The 20919-nt window shown below is 42.3% G+C and overlaps 2 protein-coding genes across 3 annotated transcripts in view; both read left to right on the forward strand.

Moving 5' to 3' along the window:
- Positions 1-403: 403 nt before the first annotated feature.
- Positions 404-9804, forward strand: LOC135541407 (probable peptidyl-tRNA hydrolase 2). Of its 2 annotated transcripts, none has more exons than XM_064967627.1 (7): positions 404-673; positions 2603-2725; positions 2961-3032; positions 3148-3222; positions 4302-4399; positions 4590-4704; positions 8177-9804. In XM_064967627.1, the coding sequence occupies exons 2-7, from the start codon at positions 2609-2611 to the stop codon at positions 8261-8263; spliced, it is 564 nt and encodes a 187-aa protein (XP_064823699.1). In that variant the 5' UTR covers positions 404-673; positions 2603-2608; the 3' UTR covers positions 8264-9804. The 2 variants fall into 2 exon arrangements, with proteins under 2 accessions (XP_064823699.1, XP_064823698.1); XM_064967626.1 differs by having other exon boundaries at positions 404-646.
- Positions 9805-12029: 2225 nt separating this feature from the next.
- LOC135541408 (histone-lysine N-methyltransferase SETD5-like) overlaps positions 12030-20919 on the forward strand; it is a 40202-nt gene continuing 31312 nt past the window's right edge. Inside the window, 1 exon segment of the mRNA XM_064967628.1 lies at positions 12030-12501. The gene's annotated coding sequence lies outside the window, so the exon portion shown is untranslated.

Below are 20919 nucleotides of genomic sequence, written 5' to 3' on the forward strand. Positions count from 1 at the left end.
ACTTGGAGCAGTATATGAAAGCAAATCGGTAGACATTCACCATATTGTTTTCAGACCAGTGCGAGGAAATGTGGAATGGAAGACGTCATGACTATAACTGATTTTTTACATTTGAGCTAATCCTAACTATTTTCCTAACCTTAACCAAATTAACCTGTTACAAAAAGTATAATCTGACAAAATCAGTATCCTTTCACTTAGTCATAAAACAGAAAAAATCAACCTAATTTCTTCACACACCATACGCAACATAAATCAATGAGGGCGGTCAACATGCTCCAAAGCAACATGCATGGGAAACTCCAACGAAGTTTCGTTACGAAACGTTTAGACATTTCTGACGGAGGAAATAATTGATGCTCTTGTTTCACACGATCCATAATTTTTGTAGAACCGGATGTGAGGAGGACTTTAATACTGACGCAATCCGGTACCGTACAACGAAAAAAAAGCGAACCTTGCCCAAAATGGTGTAAAGACGTGAAACCACAACACGCCCATCTTTTAATGAACAAGTCATCTGCAGTCAACAACCTGGCTTCATCGCAGTGAAAGGCGAGAGTGGATATTGGTTTGCAAGCAAGCACTCCCATCCCACTAATTCAAAGGATTGTAGCTGACAAGCTAGCTACGCAACGCAACGCAGGTAGGAGCGGCTGGCGCAATCTTTACAGTAAGCTAGTTAAATTGCTTAGTTAGCCACGTTAAGAGCTTGCAGGGAAATCAAATAATGCATAGCTAGCAAACAAAATATGTTACACGATAGCAAATGCAACCAGCTGTTAGCTAACGTACTGTTCAATAATATTTTTTTGAATGCCTGCTAGTTAATTTAGCTTGGCTATGTTAGCTACGGTTTGTTTTCTATTTGGCATTTAATAACAAGCTAGCTACTGTCTTGTGGTCATCGTTAAATAAGTAACTAACTAGCTGTCATCCCACAATCGAGTTGCCACTTTGAGAGTTTGTTCCGTCGTGATATGAGATTAGCTCACGCTAACATTAGCCATTTAGCTACTCTGTCTCGGTAATTGACTAACTACCAAACGTAATTTACCTAACGTTACCCACCAAACAGGCCTACAGATAACCGTTAGATATCTGGCTATGTATATAATTAGGGTATCACTGTAATTGGGATATCAACATAATGATTTAGATAACTAACTAGAATATCAGTTCACTACTAGTAAGAGTACTTGGCTAACTAGCTTCGAGGTGTGTCAATGCCTAAGTAGTTGTCAATGGCTGCCCTCAATGCCAGTCTACTAGCTAGAACCTTACTGAACAAAAACAAACCAATAGGCAACAATTTAACAGATTTACAGTTCATATAAGGACATCAGTAAATTTAAATAAATATATTATGCCCTAATCTATGGATTTCACATAACTGGGAATAGATACATTTCAAAGAAAGTAGGGGCGTGGATCAGAATCTGTCGGTGTCTGGTGTGACTATTTGCTTCAAGCAGCGCAACACATCTCTTTCGCATGGAGTTGATCAGGCTGTTGATTGTGGCCTGTGGAATGTTGTCCCACTCCTCTTCAATGGTTGTGTGAAGTTGCTGTATCTTGGCGGGAACTGGAACACGCTGTCATACATGTTGATCCAGAGCATCCCAAACATGCTCAATGGAGGACATGTCTGGGGAGTTTGCAGGCCATGCCACATGGGGCTGTGCATTTATCATGGTGGAGGATGAATGGCGGTCACGGTATCTCTGTGCATTCAAATGGCCATCGATACAATGCAATCCTATATCGTAACCCCACTGCCACCATGAGGCACTCTGTTCACAACATTGACATCAGCAAACTGCTCTCCCACACACCATACATGCTTTCTGCTATCTGCCCGGTACAGTTAACTGGGTTTCACCCATGAAGAGCACACTTCGCCAGTGTGCTAGTGGCCATCGAAGGTGAGCATTTGTCCACTGAAGTCAGTTCAAGACCCTGGTGAGGATGATAAGCACGCAGATGAGCTTCCCTGAGACTGTTTCTGACAGTTTGTGCAGACCATTATTTGGTTGTGCAAACCCACAGTCTCCTCAGCTGACTGGATGGCTGGTTTCAGATGATCCTGCAGGTAAAGAAGCCGGATTTGGAGGTCCTGGGCTGGCGTGGTTACACGTGGTCTGCAGTTGTGAGGACGGTTGGACGTACTGCCAAATTCTCTAAAATAACGTTTGAGGCAGCTTATGGTAGAGAAATTAACATAACATTCTCTGGTAACAGCTCTGGTGGACATTCCTGCAGTCAGCATGCCTGTAAACACATTTTGCACAAACATTTAGGAGTTTTTTGTGCGCATGGAACATTTCTGGGATCTTTTATTTCAGCTTATGAAACATAGGACTAACACTTCACATGCTGCGTTTTATATTTGTGTTGAGTGTATTTAGATAGCTTGCGTGTTCTCATAATAGTAGCTATTCTACCATAATTCATGGTACACAGGAAAGACAGTCACTGAAAGACCCAGCTACTTGTTTCTACACAACATAACTGTTGAAGAAATATGCTACGGTGTACTGTACATTTATTTTAATGCCGCAACGTATTAAACTGACTTTAATCCAACGTGGTCCTGCTCCAGCTAACTATGGAGCCCTCCGAGCAGCAGCAGCAGACGGGCCCAGGTTCTGGCTCTCAGGAGGTCAACCCTGTGTACCTGCAGCAGCTGCGAGAGCTGGACATCCCTGAGGAGGCTGCCAAGCAAGTGGGTTAATTACTGCATACAGGTTCTTACATTTCCTGAGAGATGATCTGCACTATATTGTGCAAATTTCCTCTTTGATCATCTCTGTTCGCTAATGAAATATCCCTCTCTACTTACTAATGCATTCATAATGACTAAGGAGTACTATACTTATGATTGACTTTGCTAATCCACCTAATACAGATCTATTCAAAGTGCTTATTTTTGGATATTTTCCATGTCTACCCCTCCACAGGCACTCTTGCACACCCGAAACGTGTCTGCTGAGGAGGCTGCCATGTACTACTTTAACAAGCTGGAGAATGAGGTGCCCATAAGCTAGCCTTAGTTTGCACAGGTACAAGTTGGTACATTACCTCTCCTGTATCGTGTCTGAGCCCACCCTGAATGTCTCTCGTTCTCGCTTTCTCTCGTCCCCTCAGGAGGAAGGAGACGACGACCTCATGTTCAAGATGGTGTTTGTGGTGAACATGGACCTGGCCATGGGTGTGGGAAAGGTCCGTGTAAAGCATGAAACACCGTCTGACTGCAGATAGCTACTTATCACAGTGGGAAGCCGTTCCTTCTCTTGCTAGAACAAAAGCGGTACCTGCTGCGTGCCGACCTCGTAGCGACGAACTTAGCGCTTCTACTTCGCAATGCTCGTCAGTGGCCAACAACTTGACTTTGAGCCAATCGGAGAGCACCATCCCCGACGTGGGGTAGCCAACTAGAGTGACAACAAAAAGGAAAAAGAGGGCATTTTTGTCTTAAATCCATGGATGAGCCAATCATACTTCATATGCAATGTAGTCTATGGGAATGGTAGCTCGTTAAGTGCACAGATGCATTGCACACAACACTAAATACTTCATCCAAACTAGTTAACCACTGTAGCTAGTATTGACATCATTAAATCACAATTGATTAGCTAGTTTCCATGAAACAGCTGCCTGTTCGTGCAGTGTCACTAGCTATGTTGTGCTAGCAATCTAAACATTTGGCTATGGGCTGGCACTGGCGGTATGGGATTATGGAGAGTGAATTCAATGTTTTTTGTTGTCATCTTGCTAGTTAAAATTGCTAGGTAGTTAAGTCGCTGACGACTTTAAGGTCTTTGCACCTTCTCAACGGGATCGAGAGGCAAAGGTAGAGTCATGCGTCCTCCGAAACATTACCCGCCAAATTGAACTTAACACCTGCCCACTTAACCTGGAAGCCAGCCGCACCAATGTGTAGGAGGAAACACTGTTCAACTGACGACCGAGGTCTGCCTGCCGGCGCCCGGCCCGCCACAAGGAGTTGCTAGAGTGCGATGAGCCAAGTAAAGCCCGGCCAAACCCTCCCCTAAGCCGAACGACGCTAGATCAATTTTGCACGGACCTATGGGACTCCCAATCACAGCCCGTGATCAAAACCGGGTCTGTGGTGACGCCTCTAGCAGCGCCTTAGACCGCTGCGCCACTCGGGGGTTTGTCGAGCTAGTATTATTTTGGTGTAGTTTGTGAACCAGGTGTACAAAAAAAATCCCAGTTTGCCCATATTGCTAAAATAGAGGTTGTTTAATTTCTTCTAACTGAAAGTGTTTGTTGTATAGCTGGCTGCGCAGGTGGGCCACGCAGCTGTGGGGCTCTACCAGGCCCTGCAGGAGAAGAACAGCTGGAGGGAGATGGCCTGGAAGTGGGACCATGGCGGGTAAGGACCGGACCACTTCCTCATTAGGGCATTATTTGAGACGTCATATTGCTGATCAAATTGGATCAGATTAAGACAGCCAGACTCTTTTAAAACACCATAATGATGTCTGGTAATCACAATGCCACCATCTGGCTGTTCTACAGTATGCACAGAAGGATATCTAGATGTGTGTTTGTGTGGTGTGCAGGGCGAAGAAGGTGGTGGTGCAGGGGACCAACATGGCCCACCTTTTAGAGCTGCAGGCACTGGCCATGAGCCTTAGCCTGCCCACATACCTGGTCCAGGATGCCGGACGCACCCAGGTGAGACATGCGCCTCCATTGCGGCTACACTGCTGCACCTGCTTACAGGCACATGTGCCACAATGATGGTTCCACAGCAGCACAGGTGCACACACCGCCATTCCGGTTCCACGTAACTCTGTAGCACCTGCTTACAGAGACACGCACAGCCATTATTAGTATTGAGTTTGACTATCAGTAGGGCTGCCAATGCCATAGACTGCACTGTTGACAATGCTGTGGTTGCCTGTTGTTCATAAGGCATTATTTGAAGAGATCGATTTGGCAGGGCGGGCCGTGTTCGCCTAGTTTAACATGCCTTAATGACGACTGGGATTTAGGTAGGTAAGCGGTTCACACTTTGATACAAAACCATTGCAAATTCAAACTGTTAAATGACACTTGAGAGGGGCGGATGCGTTCAAAGATTCACAAAAAAGGAAACAACTTGTTGACAAAGATTGCAACGGCCAATTAAAAATGGTCAATACTCTATGAAGGGCACTAAATAGGTCAACTGCCAGTTGATAGATGTCCGCACGTAGCTTGCATTTGTTGACATATGCCAACCTTGGCAAACATTGACTTTTTCAAACAGTCATAGTCATAGTTGAAGTGTACCTATGATGAAAATTACAGGCCTCACCTTTTTAAGTGGGAGAACTTGCACATTTGGTGGCTGACTAAATACTTTTTTGCCCCACTGTAAGTAAGCATTTCACGGTATTCAGAGCATGTGACAAATAAAATTAGATCTCTTCCTGGACTGCTGTACTGAAACCGCTGCAAACACGGGTCACGTGACTCGTGACGTTGCTGGATGCAGGCCTCACTCTGCTTTGTTGCCAGTGAATTCTTTGTACAGAAATCGGTGTTGAGTCAGGAAATGTGTACTTTTCCACCTAAAACATTTGATTTTATGGAGCCAACTACCACAGCAGAGGAAATGAGTACAACTGCACATCGTGGGGGAGACCCTGCTATCTTGAGAGAGAATGGACATTGTGTCACCTTGCATTGCAGGATAGAATATCCCAAAAACATTGTGATAAATAAACATAGGCTATATAGTGTTCTGGGCTAATGTGAAGACATAATCCCACAAACAGTCCTGATCAGGTTTATGATAAAATGTACTTTATTGAATGATCGCTTATCTCGGCTACTAACTCGTTAGATAACTGTCCATTTGGCCCAGCTGGAACAGGGGTGCGTCTCCAATTAGTTTTTTGGGGGAAGACTAATTAATTTTTTACAGTAGGCTGGATTTAGGGCTGCAAAATCCTGTGGTCGCAAAAGCAAACTGCTCCTATTACCCCAGTGAGCACACGTGCTGTTACCCATCTCTGCTGCTGTGGCAGTCTGCTACATTATAATTATTTCAAGTAATCGCTAATGTTTTGGTTGGTAAAGTACACATTTCCTGACTCAAAACCGTTAGTACTTTTGACAAATGGCTCATTCGGCCCGGCCCGTAAGCTTTCAATAAAACATTTGTCCACACTTCACGGATTTCTGAATCACGAATACCCTGGCAACCAAGCAGAGCAAGGTCTGCATCCAGCAACGTCAGGAGTCATGTGACCTGTTTATGCAGCTGTTTCAACTAGTGATGCACCGATATGATATTTTTAGTCGATATCCAATATTTTCCTTGCCAAAAACCCGATACCGATATATTTTAACATTCTAGTACAGTTAAATAGTTCAAACACACACATGGACGCAGCATCTCAGTGCAAGAGGTGTCACTACAGTCCCTGGTTCAAATCCAGGCTGTATCACATCCGACCGTGATTGGGAGTCCCATAGGGAAGTGCACAATTGGCCCAGCGCCATACGTGTTTGGCCGGGGTAGGCCGTCATTGTAAATAAGCGTTTGTTCTTAACTTTATTTAACTAGGCAAGTCAGTTTACAGACACACACACACACTGACCAAAAACGTACTTTGTTGGCATTTACATATGTCCCCATTACCAGTAAAATAATCAAAACCTATTTCTTGCACTTCGTTGCTGTGCTGTTTCGTTGTTCAGTCATTTCATTTTCAACCAGGATTGATATTGAACGCGTGTCAAAAAATATACAATTTAACACTATTTGACGTGTCAGGATATGACTGCACGTCACATAATAATTTAACGGGTTCATACAGTTTTTTTTAATGTAGTTACTACACATTGATTACACTCACTCGTATTACATGTCACAACTATTCATCGATACATATGCCACGATGCTGGCCAAGTTGTCTCGCGCACCTACAGTGCTGTCATTTAAAAAAAAAGCTAGCTCATGGATGCAAAACGATAATCTGTTTCAGTAGCTATATAGTTAGCTAGCTAGTATAGTATGTATGTCAATAGTATGTATGTCCTGAAGCTAATAAATAGCTAGCTAACTATATAGCTAGGTGTCATCTAAAATAACCCTATTTCATAAGACCGTTCTTATTTGATAAGTCGTGGTCGACCCGTATGTGAAGCTATCCACAATAAGGATTAGCCACAATAGTGGACTTTGCGGTTAGCCTTCAAAATACAAGTATGGCATAATTCTACTATTTGCATTACTGTCAATTACATACTTTGATTTTGAAGGCTAACTGCAAAGTCCACTATTGTGGCTAATCCTTATTGTGGCTAATCCTTATTGTGGCTATCTTCACAACACAAAACCCAGTGCAGTCAAGCCTCGCTAGCCAGATGAAGCTAGCTGGCTGCTTATAATGTTTTGGGCAACAGGGTAAAGTAGCTGGCTAGCTATTGCTTTTCATTAGGTTCAATTTCAATTGGAAAAAGTGGCAACCTAGCTAATACTTAATCACAGGGATTCCTAAATCATTGCTAAGAATAATGTAAATGACTGCAGGTTCTACTGTTCATTGTTTTCAGGCTGGTTGTATTGGTGCTAGCTAGGTACACACGACAGAGAACGGTTGATTGTCAAGGACAATGAATGCCATAATCTTGGCTTTAATGGGTTTGGCCTTAAAGTTGTCTTGCAGAGACTTTTTTTTTTACTGTTTCAAATGACACAGCAGACATTGTGGGCTCGTTTAAGAATGGTATGTTGCATGTATAGCGCAGCATGTCATTGCGTCATGTACCTACATTATATAGGTATGCACGTCAGCGTTGATAATGGTTTTGCACATCGGAGCGTTAAACTAGACATCGACCGATATTTACATTTTTAGCTAATATCGGCTGATACCGATATATTGTGCTTCCCTAGTTTTAATTGCAGCACTACAAGGAGAAAGGGGAAACTCCACTTAACTAGTTTCAATATAAGCAATCACTTGGGAGTTTCTGGATTTTGTGTAAACTTCTCATTTTAATAGCAAATTACTGAGTTATTTCAATAATGTTATGCCTAGTCTTCCCTGGTTTCCCACCCACATTTTTTTTGCTATTGCAACCTATTCCTACCCCCACCCCACGCACAAGGATGCTAATCTAAATTCTATGACCTCCGGATTTTTGGCAGGTGGAAGCCGGCTCACGCACTGTCCTGGCCATCGTTGGGGAGGAGGAGATGGTGAATAATGTCACTGGAAGTCTGAAGCTGCTCTGAGGGACTAAACCAGCTGTGGGTGCAGGGCTGTGCAATGCCACAGAGGCAACCAGCAGAGGGCAACATCCCCCTAACAGCAGAAGGGTCTCAGCATGCAAGCGCAACAAAGTAACAAAAAAAATGGAAAAAAAGAGTAAAACAACCAGACATGACCCAACCACCAAGATGAAAATTCAGCCATTTTTTTCTGTTCCCTGTCCAAGCCACTGACTGGAGAAGAGATGTGTATAGAGTTTCTCATGTCGAGAGGAAGGGACTGGTTACTCACACCGACAATGTTGAAGCCAGTTTGAACAGTTAAGCTATTTAAGAGGGATGGCCATTACTGTATGAGAGAATGGTATCCAATTTTTATGAAGCTGGAAGTTCATGGCATCCCATAATTCTGACTCCCAATTTTTAAAATATGATTTGGTGTATTGAAAGAAGAAAAAAAATCAAGGATAGAACCTAGTGTTTTGGTGTTTGTTAAATACTGTTATTGTAATTCAAGCAGCAAAATATATTAATGTAATTATTTTTAGATGTAGGCTCTTCCTGTGAAAGTTACTGCTTATCAGTAAGGAGAGCTTTACTGACACCTTTACCATTGTGTCGGTGTGTAAACTAATGTGTATATGTATACACGTATGTATGCGACATTCTCCCCCAAAGACCCTGCACCTTAGAAATGGTAACACTACATACTGACGTCAAATGGCCGTCCATTGCTTTTATGTGCATCCGTCCAGGCCATATATAATCGGTGGCATGCCATCAACATTTCGCACAATCACTGTTGGAGTTTTTTTTATATTTGTTTTGGATTTTTTTCCTCCATTTTCTGTTCTTGCAAAAAAAGGACAAGGTCGACTCGGCTTGCCCTGAGTTAGAATTCCTGGACTTGGGGGTTTGGCGTAAAAATAAGTGTGAGGAACTCATTGTATGGGTTAAAATAAGCTGCTGTGCTTGATGCTTGCACAGGTACTCAAGCTGATTTATTAATGGTTTACACAAGTGAAATGTTGTGTAATTTTTAAAACTGCTTTGAGGGTAAATGTGTTATCTTTCTCTACGATGTAGTCTAAAATGTCTAGCTATGACTTCTACCTAATCAGTATAAATATCTAAGCTGGAGTAGCAGTTACAGGAGAACAATTAACTGCATAAAAAAAGTATACATTCTTGCCCTTACAGATTTAAGCATTGGACAACCAGATGCCTATGATATGTTTCTGTTAAAACAACTCATTGTTCATTACTTAAGCAAACATGAATCGTATTTTGTGAGCATGTGATGCCATTTGGGACCGTAAATGGCTCTGAAGTCTTACTAAATATGGAATGGTCTTATTATTTAAATGGAACTGACATGACATGCATGTAACAGTTATGCTGAAAACAGATTTTTTTTCTCCTCTGTGTTAAAGAGACCATGCAAAACACCATGGCTGCATCCATTTTTTATTTTGTGTTAGCACTTTGATACCTTTCAGTGTTACACAATTTGTTCCTGTTTTAAAACCGAGGAGCCCATTAAAAATTACTTCTGACCAAGTGAAGTAATTATTTTTTTTTTGAATCTATTATACTTTAATTTTTTTGTAAATTACATTTCTACCCCAACCGCAATGATTTGTTTATTAATATGATTAAAACTACTGATGTTGCAAGTTCTTCCTGACACATTTCAGCTCTGAACTCTCCCCACGAAACAATGGTTATTTTCTCTGTACAGGAATCCAACTTCCCAATAACATTCTATATCAATCAACCTATCGGTTTATAGAGGGTGGAAATAACTTGGAAACTAGAGTGAAATGATTTTATTAGTTGTGTAATTACTCTGATTTAGCATTTTCAGACTATAGAAATACACTTGTTAAGGTTGACGTGCGCTACAGCATCTCTCTAATGGCTGCCGCGTTCACATGTCGGACTGATCGGAGGAATGTCTTGGATCGTTCACGTGTTCCGAGCGAACACAAAAAGAAATCCGAAATCGCGGCCAGCATGTGGGAAAGATCGTTGTCCATGAGATTATATCCGAGTTTCCTAGTTGTAATTACAAGGGCATTTATATGCATTTTCCCTAGTAGCAAGCGAGCTACCCTTGACAAGTAATGCCGCGTTCCTGTTTTGTCGGAAACTCGAGCCCTCCAATTTAAAATGAATGTAAATTTACGTTGAGCTTCCAATTGATTTATTCTGGTACATCACAAGTGGAAACTCTGGATCAGACTCTTCAGCAAATCGGACATTTCGGAGTTTCCGACATAAGGTATCATGATCGATATCAGCAGAGCAGGGGAACCCAAATACATAAATACAGCCTGTGAAAAGTACGTCAAGAATGTAGGGATGGTCTTTCATTCCCCCAAATCAGCCTGGACGATGAATAAACAAGGCCCTTATCAAATTAAAATATAGATTTTCAAATTAATGTATGTTGGAACGTTCCATGCGATTGGGCAGTATTCCAGAAGAGGCCAGTGGCAACTAAAAGAGCTGGGAACTCACAGATCTATGTAGACAAAACCGAATGAATCCTTGATTTATTCAGTTCAATCTTAATTTTCATCGCGCAGAAATATACGTATGTCAAATGGATCAGTTCTATTCACTAAAATGTCATTTGTGTGCTTATGGTTACGTTTGTTACCTACTGTCAAACTGCTTTGGATAGAATAGAATTTGAGTAAAATGAAGGTATACATTTTAGAACATTGCAACATAACGTTAGCATTTATCACTTTTTCTATTCCAAATTCTCTCAGGTCCACGATAAGAAATAAAGAATCCAATCGCATGCAACCTTAATTCTATTCATTAATCCTCAAACGCAGTTATTTATTTAACCAATGAAGGATAATGGAAGCGGAATCTTCATCAATGCTTTGCATATGCTCGTAAACGAGGTCAAACGCAAACAGCAGAATGTAGCCTAAAATCTCTATAATCGAAGGAAAAGTATATTTATTCTGAAAACGCTATCGAATGTTGGTTGATTATAATAAAATGCGATCTGATCACAAACATGAAAAGCCTATTCTTCTCGCCAAAATTCCCTTATTGATAATGACGAGCCATTCGAATAGATGGAATTTTCGTGAAGTGTGTCCTTGGCTATCCCCGCTCAAGAGTGCAGTTTTGAATTCGGGGTGCGCAGTATGAGGGACCAGGGGTAATACGAACAACCCTGGTCAATTTCCCTGTCCAATCCCTTGCCAGATCCTACAAGAACGACACCTCATATTCCATTCATGACACTTTAGGTGGGGCTGACCTCTGTCGTATTCCCTGGTATGGGGCACTAGAGACCCCGTGTAGCTAAGGTTGGCTACTCTGTTTCGGTATGTAACGAAGGCTTTCCCCTTTGCGTTGAAAATACATACATAAAAACATTCAAGCAATATAATCCCTCTATAAAATAATCAAATAAATCCTCGGCCTTTTCATTTAATAACTTGAGCATTTCCCCCATATTGTAGACACGGGTCCGCTTTTTGTATAAAATTCTCTCCCGAATCAATCCATTCTACCGACACTAGCGATCACTCCCGTGTGCCACAACTACACATGGCAAAATCCGAATGCGCTTCAGCAACCCTTCCTAGAAAAAAGTCACGCCCTCTTGGCATAGACAACAGCTAAAATCGGCGCCCTATTTGACCAATGGCTTGCTCGTACAGCGATGCTGTCCTTTGACAGGCACTTCATTGACCAATACTATATTGGAGGTAGGACAATCAGTGCAAAACCCGCCCTAGTAATGAGCCCCTGCATCATTGCCCGTGAAACCCCGTGGCACCGTTGTGTGTCAGACAGTTTCGCTGGGACCCGCGATCTATGCCGGCGAAGAGGGGGATGGGCGCCACTGCGAATGTTAGGACCCGAGACAGAATCATAGCCCTGTACTACTACCACATAGAGCTGCATATACCCCTTTATAAATATCGATTGTAAATAATATACAGCACCATAATAAATGGATTAAACCACCCTGGATTCAACATATATACTCGATGGAAATACGGTGCCCAAGCAGGACAGGGAATTAAACGTTCAACCTTTACGTGGGGGAGATTTAGAAGTTTGTTTTCTACCCCAGAAGAGGGAGCTACCAAGGGGGGCAAAGGATAACAGGAGACTCCGAGGCCGAGTTGGAGGCCTGGTTCGATTTGATGTTGGAATACTCGAAGATCTGCAGACAACACAGGAGGATACTTAGTTCGTACTGGGTTGGAATGTCTCACTAGGTGAGTGGTTTAGTCATGTTAAATGTGTATTATAGGTTGATTTACTTGTGCATTTTCAACGTTTTAGTTGAAACACATTGGATTGCTTGCTGTCTTTCACTATCATAACGTCATCACAAATTCTGTGCTAACTAACCCTGTTAACTTATCAAATGCAACTGTTCACTTTGTTAATCCTTCTTTTGCTAATATTCCTGTTGTCTCATGTCGCAAAGCAGTTGATGTATGCAATGGTTGTCCTTGGTTTTGGCCATGTAACTTAGCTAGCCACATCCATTGCAATTATTTGATAGTTAGCTAACTAGGCTAGCCAACGTTTACCTGATTCTAAACTATGTTCATTCCTGTTATGATCACTTGAAACATTGTATTCTTAGTTATACATTTATGATTTTTCGTGAGTTTGTAAAGTCAAACTCAGCAATGAACGCATTGTATTCATTAACACCATTTCCAATGTACCTACGGTTTCAACTTGTAATAATAACGTTAGTTGGTTCCCACGATGGCTGAACAGCTGAATAACATCACCTTTCTTGTTTTCACTAAATTGATTATTGCCTTATAATAGTCAAGCTAAAACATCTAGTTATTTTAACTAACATAAGTATTATTTTTAGTTATATTACATGTTCTCTTGAAGTGACTGGCCACGTAGTGATTGGTTTTTATACTACATTAGAATAAACCACACATCAAGAGGACATTCTTCTTATTGCTCGTGGTCTGGTGCTTATTAGTTAGTCAACTCAAATTGGCAAAATAGGTTTCTTACAAGCTGCTTGACTAACTGATAGCGTAGATGGCTGCGTGTGGCTTGGAATCATCAGCTTGATACGTTGCTTTTCTTGGCAACTATCTATATATTTATTAGTAGCTTTGGAGAAAAAATAGAGGTAAATGTCACTAAGGTAGATAACTACCTAGTTGACCAGACTAGTAAGGCTTTTGGGACATTTTCCAGTTGATTGTGTCCACACTTGATTCACAGTATTTCGTTCTGTCCGAGTTATGACATGGTGCATATTTTTACAGCTTTGCATTCATTGATTTAGGCTATCCCCCTTCGTGTTATGTATTCAGTTAGCCAATACTGTAAATGTACTATTGTTAGGGCAACACTAGATGCGTTTGAGTTCATGGCGTGTGAAGTGTTTGTTTTGTGTTAAAATATATATATGCGCGCTACATAAGATTGGGCCACTTAACATTTTTACTTTTATGGATTAAAGCTAATAGAAAGCCATATCCAGAGTATAATTTACCAACCACCAACGTCTGTGGCGGATAAGAGAAATGGGTGGTATTTTTGAGTGGAGCTCGCGTTTTCTTTGGACCGAAAATTGTAGCGAGAGAATGGAATGGCTGTAGACTCGGATATCGAGCTTTCAGCTTTGCTAAATTTGATTTTACACTGCTGTTTTGGCCTGTTTAACCGTCCGTCTATGTTGGACAATGAATACACTGGTAATGACCGATATGAGGAATTCGAGGGACAATTGCTTCACTTAGTTGCCACCAATGTAGACTAATTAGTCTTTACAATCTTTCAAGAGACTTGATTTGGACAAGCCCGCCCAGTTTATTTTTAGCTTCATCCGGTTAGATCTATCTTGTTGACGTAGTTGTTCTGCATAGTATGCTGACTGATCTTATGTCATTTTGTGTATTGGCTGGCAGCTGTTGGAATGTTTCACTAATGCGTTGTTATAATATAAAAGGGCCACTGCTTGTGGGGTAGCCGCTTAATCGTATTCGTGTTGAGCTCCCAGACCGAGAGCAGTGTAGTTGTGTGGGTAAATGCAAGGTAATATATTCTGCTGTTGATGAGCTAGCTCTGCTTAGAAACCTCCCCATTGTTACAACACAGCATGATAGGCCTAACTACACATCAAGTGTTCCTGTTCCATATAACAGCAAAATACTGTGAGTCCATTCTTGCATATTTCCAGAAATAAAATGGAATGATAAAACCATTCGGCTACCACGACCTATCCTATTTCAAACAGAATAGGCTGGATTTGAATGTTTTTGTTGGTCTGGCAGACTGCCTGCGGGTTGGCACAGCCTGGACTCGTTTTGATTGGTCCCGGCTCGCATTCTCTGAATAACCTTGCTGCTGCTGTTCTGGCCTCATAACCATTGAAAACATGAGCCCCACACTCTCCTTCGCCGGACCCTTCTTTTTTATCTAAAACAAACTGTGTGCTCACCGAGACAAACACACCAGTTCCTAAGAAACTCATGGAGAATTGGGACATGGACACACAATGGCTCGCTTTGTTAACCCAATCTGCAAATACTGTTAAATGTGTACCTGGCCCTTTCATTGACCCGCCTCATATAGCCTCCTATTTTCTATTTGTCGACCTCTATTAAACAGGCTCACATTTTCCGCGTTACATAAAGTTAGCCAACATAAATGTAAAAACATAACACAATCAACATACACGAGTTAACGTAAAAGGGTTGAATGAGTGATTCAGGAAGATAAAATGGCTTCAGCTATACACAGTAGCCTATACTGTTAATGTGTTTAGCCTTGGAAGTTTCTCTTCGACAGTACTGTTGAATAACCTGCTTGGATTTCCCTTTGTGTGTGTCTGGAGGCTGTGGAATTCCCCCCAAAAGTGGGCCTCTCCAACAGTTGGAGATCTAAAGGAATGTGCAGAAGGGCAAGGTTAGTCTTAGCCTGATGACTCACACTAAATCCTTCCGTTGATCACTACATACTTCAGTCTGAGACTGCCATCATTGACATTGCTTGTGGTGATGAGGGGCACAGTACAAAACAAAGTCATCAGCGATTGGATTGTTGCTAACCAATCAGCGTATCAAAGCCAATGACGAATTTTCAAACTGCCACTTTACCCAAGTGTGTTCTTTCATCGGTTTTTGGACCAATCAGAGGCCCCGAATGTGTTCACATTTGGACAAGGGTTGGGGAGATACTCAGATCCAGACCCGTTGTGGAGAAGAAACTAATATCTGTGGGCGTGGTGTAGCATTTGACAGCCACAAGGAGTCTGGCAAGCCAGGCAAGGTTCGTCTGGCCTGATTCTGTGTTCCTATTAAAGTCCATAGCTAGCTATACACACAGCCCTAAAAGCACGGCAAGTGATCAGTAACTGTTGGGCAACAATGTGTTGTTGTAACTAATAGATGGGTTAGCTGACAACATCATGAAAACGATGTGCACGCTTCAATAGGGCAGAAATCGGAGTTGTTGTAATTCTGGATGGTCAGATAACAACCAACAATGACAATAAACTGCCATGTGGGGAATTGTGATTATTTTCAGCTACTTTAATCTTGTTCTTGATACCATGTCTTGTTTTGAGGTGTTTTGACTGATTTCATGTCAATGCTAATATGGTAGAAATTCGCTAGCTAGCTAACCAACAACTGTAACAATGTATTTGACAGATAAGTGTTCATTGTGCAAATGTTTTTACCATTTCCAATAAACGTTGGAGACTAAATATAGTTTATATGTTCAACAATCTAATCCAAACCCCTCGATTTTGTCGCTAAACAACAAATCCGTCTATATAAAACCAATCAATGGAAGGTGAAGTTGCTGAGTTATTGATGTTTCTGGAATGTTGAACACCTTAACCTAGCTAATCTACTCGCATGGTTTCTAGCCTGTGTATGTGAGAAAGAGACAAAATACTGGCCTGTTTCCAACAGAGGAAGACAGGATTCCAGCTTCGTTGTGCAGACTGCTTTAGGCCAGGGAAATGAAGACCTCGGCTGACCATATACATGTTGATGGCACACTGTCATTACATGAAGGACAAGTGTGCCCCTTGACATGGTAATGTGGTGTATTTCTGCAGTCCCTGTTTTAAAAGTGTTGTTAGACAGATCGAATTCACCGCTCAGAGAATTGAAAGACAGAAGCTTGGTTGTGAGAGACCTCTGTGGTTTGTACTTAGCTACTTCCTTGTTTGTTAGTGATTTGCAATGGCTTTTAGTGAAGCCATTACCTCTTCCTCGCCTAATAGTAAATGGGTCTCAACCACAGTTGCCTTTCCTGTCTCTGCACCTTTTTTACTGACCGGATGTGTGTTGTACTGTACCAGTTGGATATTGATTGCCTTTGGCACGTTGGTTGTTTTGCTCGTGTCCATGCCAGTGAAGGTTGCCTGAATTTTAATATGTATTTGCGCAAGGGTGTGTGTGTGTGTCTGGGGAACGGCCTGCATATGTGACTCTCTTTCTCGCTTACTCCTCCCTGCTCTCTCTTCTCCCCCCTCTCCACTTCTCTCTCTCTCCTCCCCCTCTCCACTGCTCTCTCTCCTCCCCCTCTCCACTGCTCTCTGGCAGCTGCTCTGTGTTGTGTTGCTGGCTCATCTTGCACAATGGGGTTAAAAACAAGTCGCTGGGATGCCTGGCTCTCTGATTGGCCCAGGGGCTCTGAAGCTGCTCCAATGGCGCCCGCCGATTCCTCAGCCCCGACCACTGCACTGGGGGAGCTGTGTTGGAGGGGGAGGAGGTGGCTGGTGGGGGAAAACAAGGCGGGGGAGTGAGCTACGTAATCATCTTGCACTCAAACTCTTCATTCTCCTCCTTTCTCTCGTTCTTTCTGGCTGTTTCCTCACTTAATGTTCTCTTTTCTTTGCTTTTGTGCTCTCATGCGCCGTCCTTCACACTCTGTTCTCTTTTGTTCTGTCTCTCTTGGTCGAGGTCAGGGCTCTGTACAGGCCAGTGAAGTTCTTCCACGTCGATCTGGACAAACCATTTCTGTATGGACCTCCCTTTGTGCACGGGGGCATTGTCATGCTGAAACAGGAAAGGGCCTTTCCCAAACTTTTGCCACAAAGTTGGAAGCACAGAATTGTCTAGAATGTCATTGTATGCTGTATCGTTTAGATTTCCCTTCCGTGGAACTTCGGGGCCCGAACCATAAAAAACAGCCCCAGACCGTTATTCCTTCTCTACCAAACTTTAACAGTTGGCACTGTGCATTTGGGCAGGTAGTGTTCTCCTGGCTTTCGCCAAACCCAGATTCGTCCAATTGCCAGGTGGTGAAGCGTGATTCAGAGAACGTGTTTCCACTGCTACAGAGTCCAATGGCGGTGAGCTTTGAACCACTCCAGCCATTGCTTGGTATCGTTATGGTGATCTTAGGTTCGTGTGCGGCAGCTCGGCCATGGAAATTTGACGAACTGACTTGTTGGCCAGATGGTATCCTACGACGGTGCCACATTGAAAGTCATGGAGCTGTTCAGTAAGGCCATTCTACAGCCAATGTTTTGCTATGAAGACTGCATGGATGTGTGATAAAATTTTATACACCTGTCAGCAACGGTTGTGGCTGAAATAGCCGAATCCACTAATTTTAAAGGGGTGTCCACATACTTTTGTATATGCAGTGTTTTCCCCTCAAATGTGTGTCGGGGACAGTAAAACAAGCTCAAGGTCAGAGTACTGACGGATTGGCCTTGGCCAGCTGAAACATTGCAAAACCTTGTGCATATTTCTGACACGTGTTTACACAAAGGGTGTTGTTGCACCGCCGAGAGCAAATAAGGAAGATGAATAAACTAAATAGGAGTCAGACCCTTCAACACCTACCTACCCACTGCAGCTGCCCACTTTTGTAATACGCAGCTGAAAACAAATGGGGAAATGGCTCACTGCTGCCAAGTTGTTCCTGCTCTAGCTGCCGCCTCCTGTGACCTGGAACTGAGGTTCCTGTTGGGGGGAGGGGTGCCTTTTATTGCCTTGCTTCAGATTTGTCTCCTTCCCTTCCCAAAACTGGTTATGGCTGAGTTGGAGGTTAGGCAGCACTAGCTGTTCCATTTACTTCCTCTTCACCAACACCAAGCAATGGTCTAAATGTTTTCACTCATCCATGCTTGCTTTATTGAATAGTGTATATTGTAATTTTTGTGCCTGTTTTAAATCATTTGTATCATTGCATTTCCTGTGCTCAAACGGAGTAGAATTGGTGGGCAATCGACTCTGTATTGGTAGCCCCTGTGTATAGCCTCACTACTGTTTATTTTACTGCTGCTCTTTAATTATTTGTGCTTTTTTATTTTTTACTTATCTATTTTTTTACTTAACACATTTTTCTTAACTGCATTTTTGGTTAAGGGCTTGTAAGTAATAATTTCACTGCAAGGTCTACACCTGTTGTATGCGGCGCATTTGACAAATAAAAATTGATTTGATAGGCTAAACCCAGGAACCCGAAGGCATGTCAAAATGGCCGCTCTGTTTTCTGTGTGACGCTGCGCCTGGTCTAGCGTTAGCATACTATGTGTTTTCTGATGAACATCAGCGCGAGGTGGAGTGAAGGCTGACCGTCTGTCTCGCTGCATAAGCGCGTCAGCTAAAGGAGGAAATGGAAATGTCATGTAAATGTGTTCGTCATGGGAGAGAGAGAGAGAGAGAGAGAGACTGCTTGATGTTATGCTAGAACACCGGCTTATCTGACAATGAGTGGTCAGGCCCTTGTTTCGTTCTTTTGCTCATGCTTCTGCGGACTATTTCATGAAGTACAGGGAGTGTATTAACTAAAGAGACTGTTACTCAGACTCACTGCCCTTTTCATTCATTTTCTCCCTTTTTTGATGTGAAAATTCCACCCCCGACACCCATGAAACAGGCTGATGCAAAAATAGAAGGCAGACATTAGTGAAGTGACCACAAGTCAAGCACTGTGCCCAGCCAACAAGTTCCAACAAATGTAAGAAAGTAGCCATCCCATGATGAATGTGGACTGTTGCTTTGTATGGCCCTATTAACATTACTCTAAACAGATGGTTTGCTACCTCAACGTCGAGAAGCAGACTCAATGAGCAACTCTTGTGTCAGTCTGACTAATAGAAAGTGATAGGTCAGACTGAGATGTTGTGTACACAAAAATCCATATGACGATTAAATTGCCTGAATTGATGCATGAATGTTAGTTATAACAATGTCCTCCACAGTTTTTATTCGAATTACCCTTTAAATTATTACCCATCAATTGTCCCATTTTAACAATCACCCATAATGAACGACATCAGCAAAATGCCTGCGATATGTGATCGTTATGGTTGGTGTCGATAATCTTCTGTTTATCGTCCCAGTTCTATTGTGAACCCAAACCAGCATCTCTTCCCTTTCCCTCAGGCTCTCTTTCTCTCTCCTCTTCTGCCCCAGTGGACAGTGGCTTGGTTTGTTTGCTTCCGAAACTGATGATTGATTTTGTGACACATTGGCCCTTCTGTCGGCCTGCTCCCTTTTATTTTTCCATTGTGTTCCCCTCAGCCCCACTCTGGTCCCGGTCCATTCAGACAGCTGGACATTGTTGTGTTAATGGCAGGCTGCAATGCGCTTCTCGCTGCTTGACCGCATGGCATGAGAACTGTCAGATCATGATATCGGTGATCTGATGACACAATGGCTGACCAAAATTGGAGTTGAAATCGCGGTTTAGCCATTTGACTTTGAGGCGCTGTCTCAACAGCTAGCCTATATCACGATATCAAAAAGAATGAGTGTTGGGACTCAGTTCGTTGGATTATTAACATGATACCTCGTCTCAGTATCCCATGTTTACTTTCAGGGGGTTGCTTTTAGCAGGAGGCTGGGTGGGGTCCTATTTGATGCAGAAATGTTTTTCTGCTTTGTAATTGTGTTGTGGGAACAATTGGGTTGTGCGTATAGCAGGCAGTTGTGATATTCAAAGAGGATGAGAGAGATGGAGGAACTGTTATCATGCATACTGTACTTTCTCTCTCACTTTCTCTCTTCCCCGTTATTTTCATGTGGAAGGGTTGCATAAATGACTAGCGACTTCTGCCAAATATCGTGTGGGATTCCAGAGAGGAGCTTTACTACCTACCTGCTTCAAGAACCTTAGACTCTCTTTTATTTTCTATTTTTCTAAAAACAGAAAAATATTTCTTATTGAGGCCTTAATTTCCTAGTTTCCCAGAATGTAGCTATTCCTCTTGATCAATGTTTTGTTAGTGATGTATTTTTTTTTAAACATCACATCACCCACCGCAGATGTTCTTTCAATGCAACTCAGCCAGTACCATGTGCATCAAAATGTAAGCTCCAGGGTTGTGGTCAATTTCAATTCTAGTCAATTGCAGAGGTGCATGAAGATGGCGGCCCCCATGCATTTGCCACAAATTCCTAATTTTGCTCAGTTCGCCGTATTGTACCTTGCTTTCTTTTACTATTTTTTGTTGTTGTTGTATGGTTATCAGCAGAGTATACATGATCCCAATGTTGGCTTCAAGACAATGGCCGTTTGAAAAAAATAAAAAGTAGATTGTGCCAATTTGTGGGGATATTTAAACCATGTCGTGCGCCGTAGTTTAAAAACGAAGTGGATAGTGCTAAAACAATGACTGAAAGAATCAGATTTTCCAATGTCAAGTAGCTGCAGTTAAAAATACCCCCCCC

The sequence above is a fragment of the Oncorhynchus masou genome, chromosome 6 (genome assembly GCF_036934945.1).
Source record: "Oncorhynchus masou masou isolate Uvic2021 chromosome 6, UVic_Omas_1.1, whole genome shotgun sequence".
In the NCBI taxonomy this organism is placed as follows: Eukaryota; Metazoa; Chordata; class Actinopteri; order Salmoniformes; family Salmonidae; genus Oncorhynchus; species Oncorhynchus masou.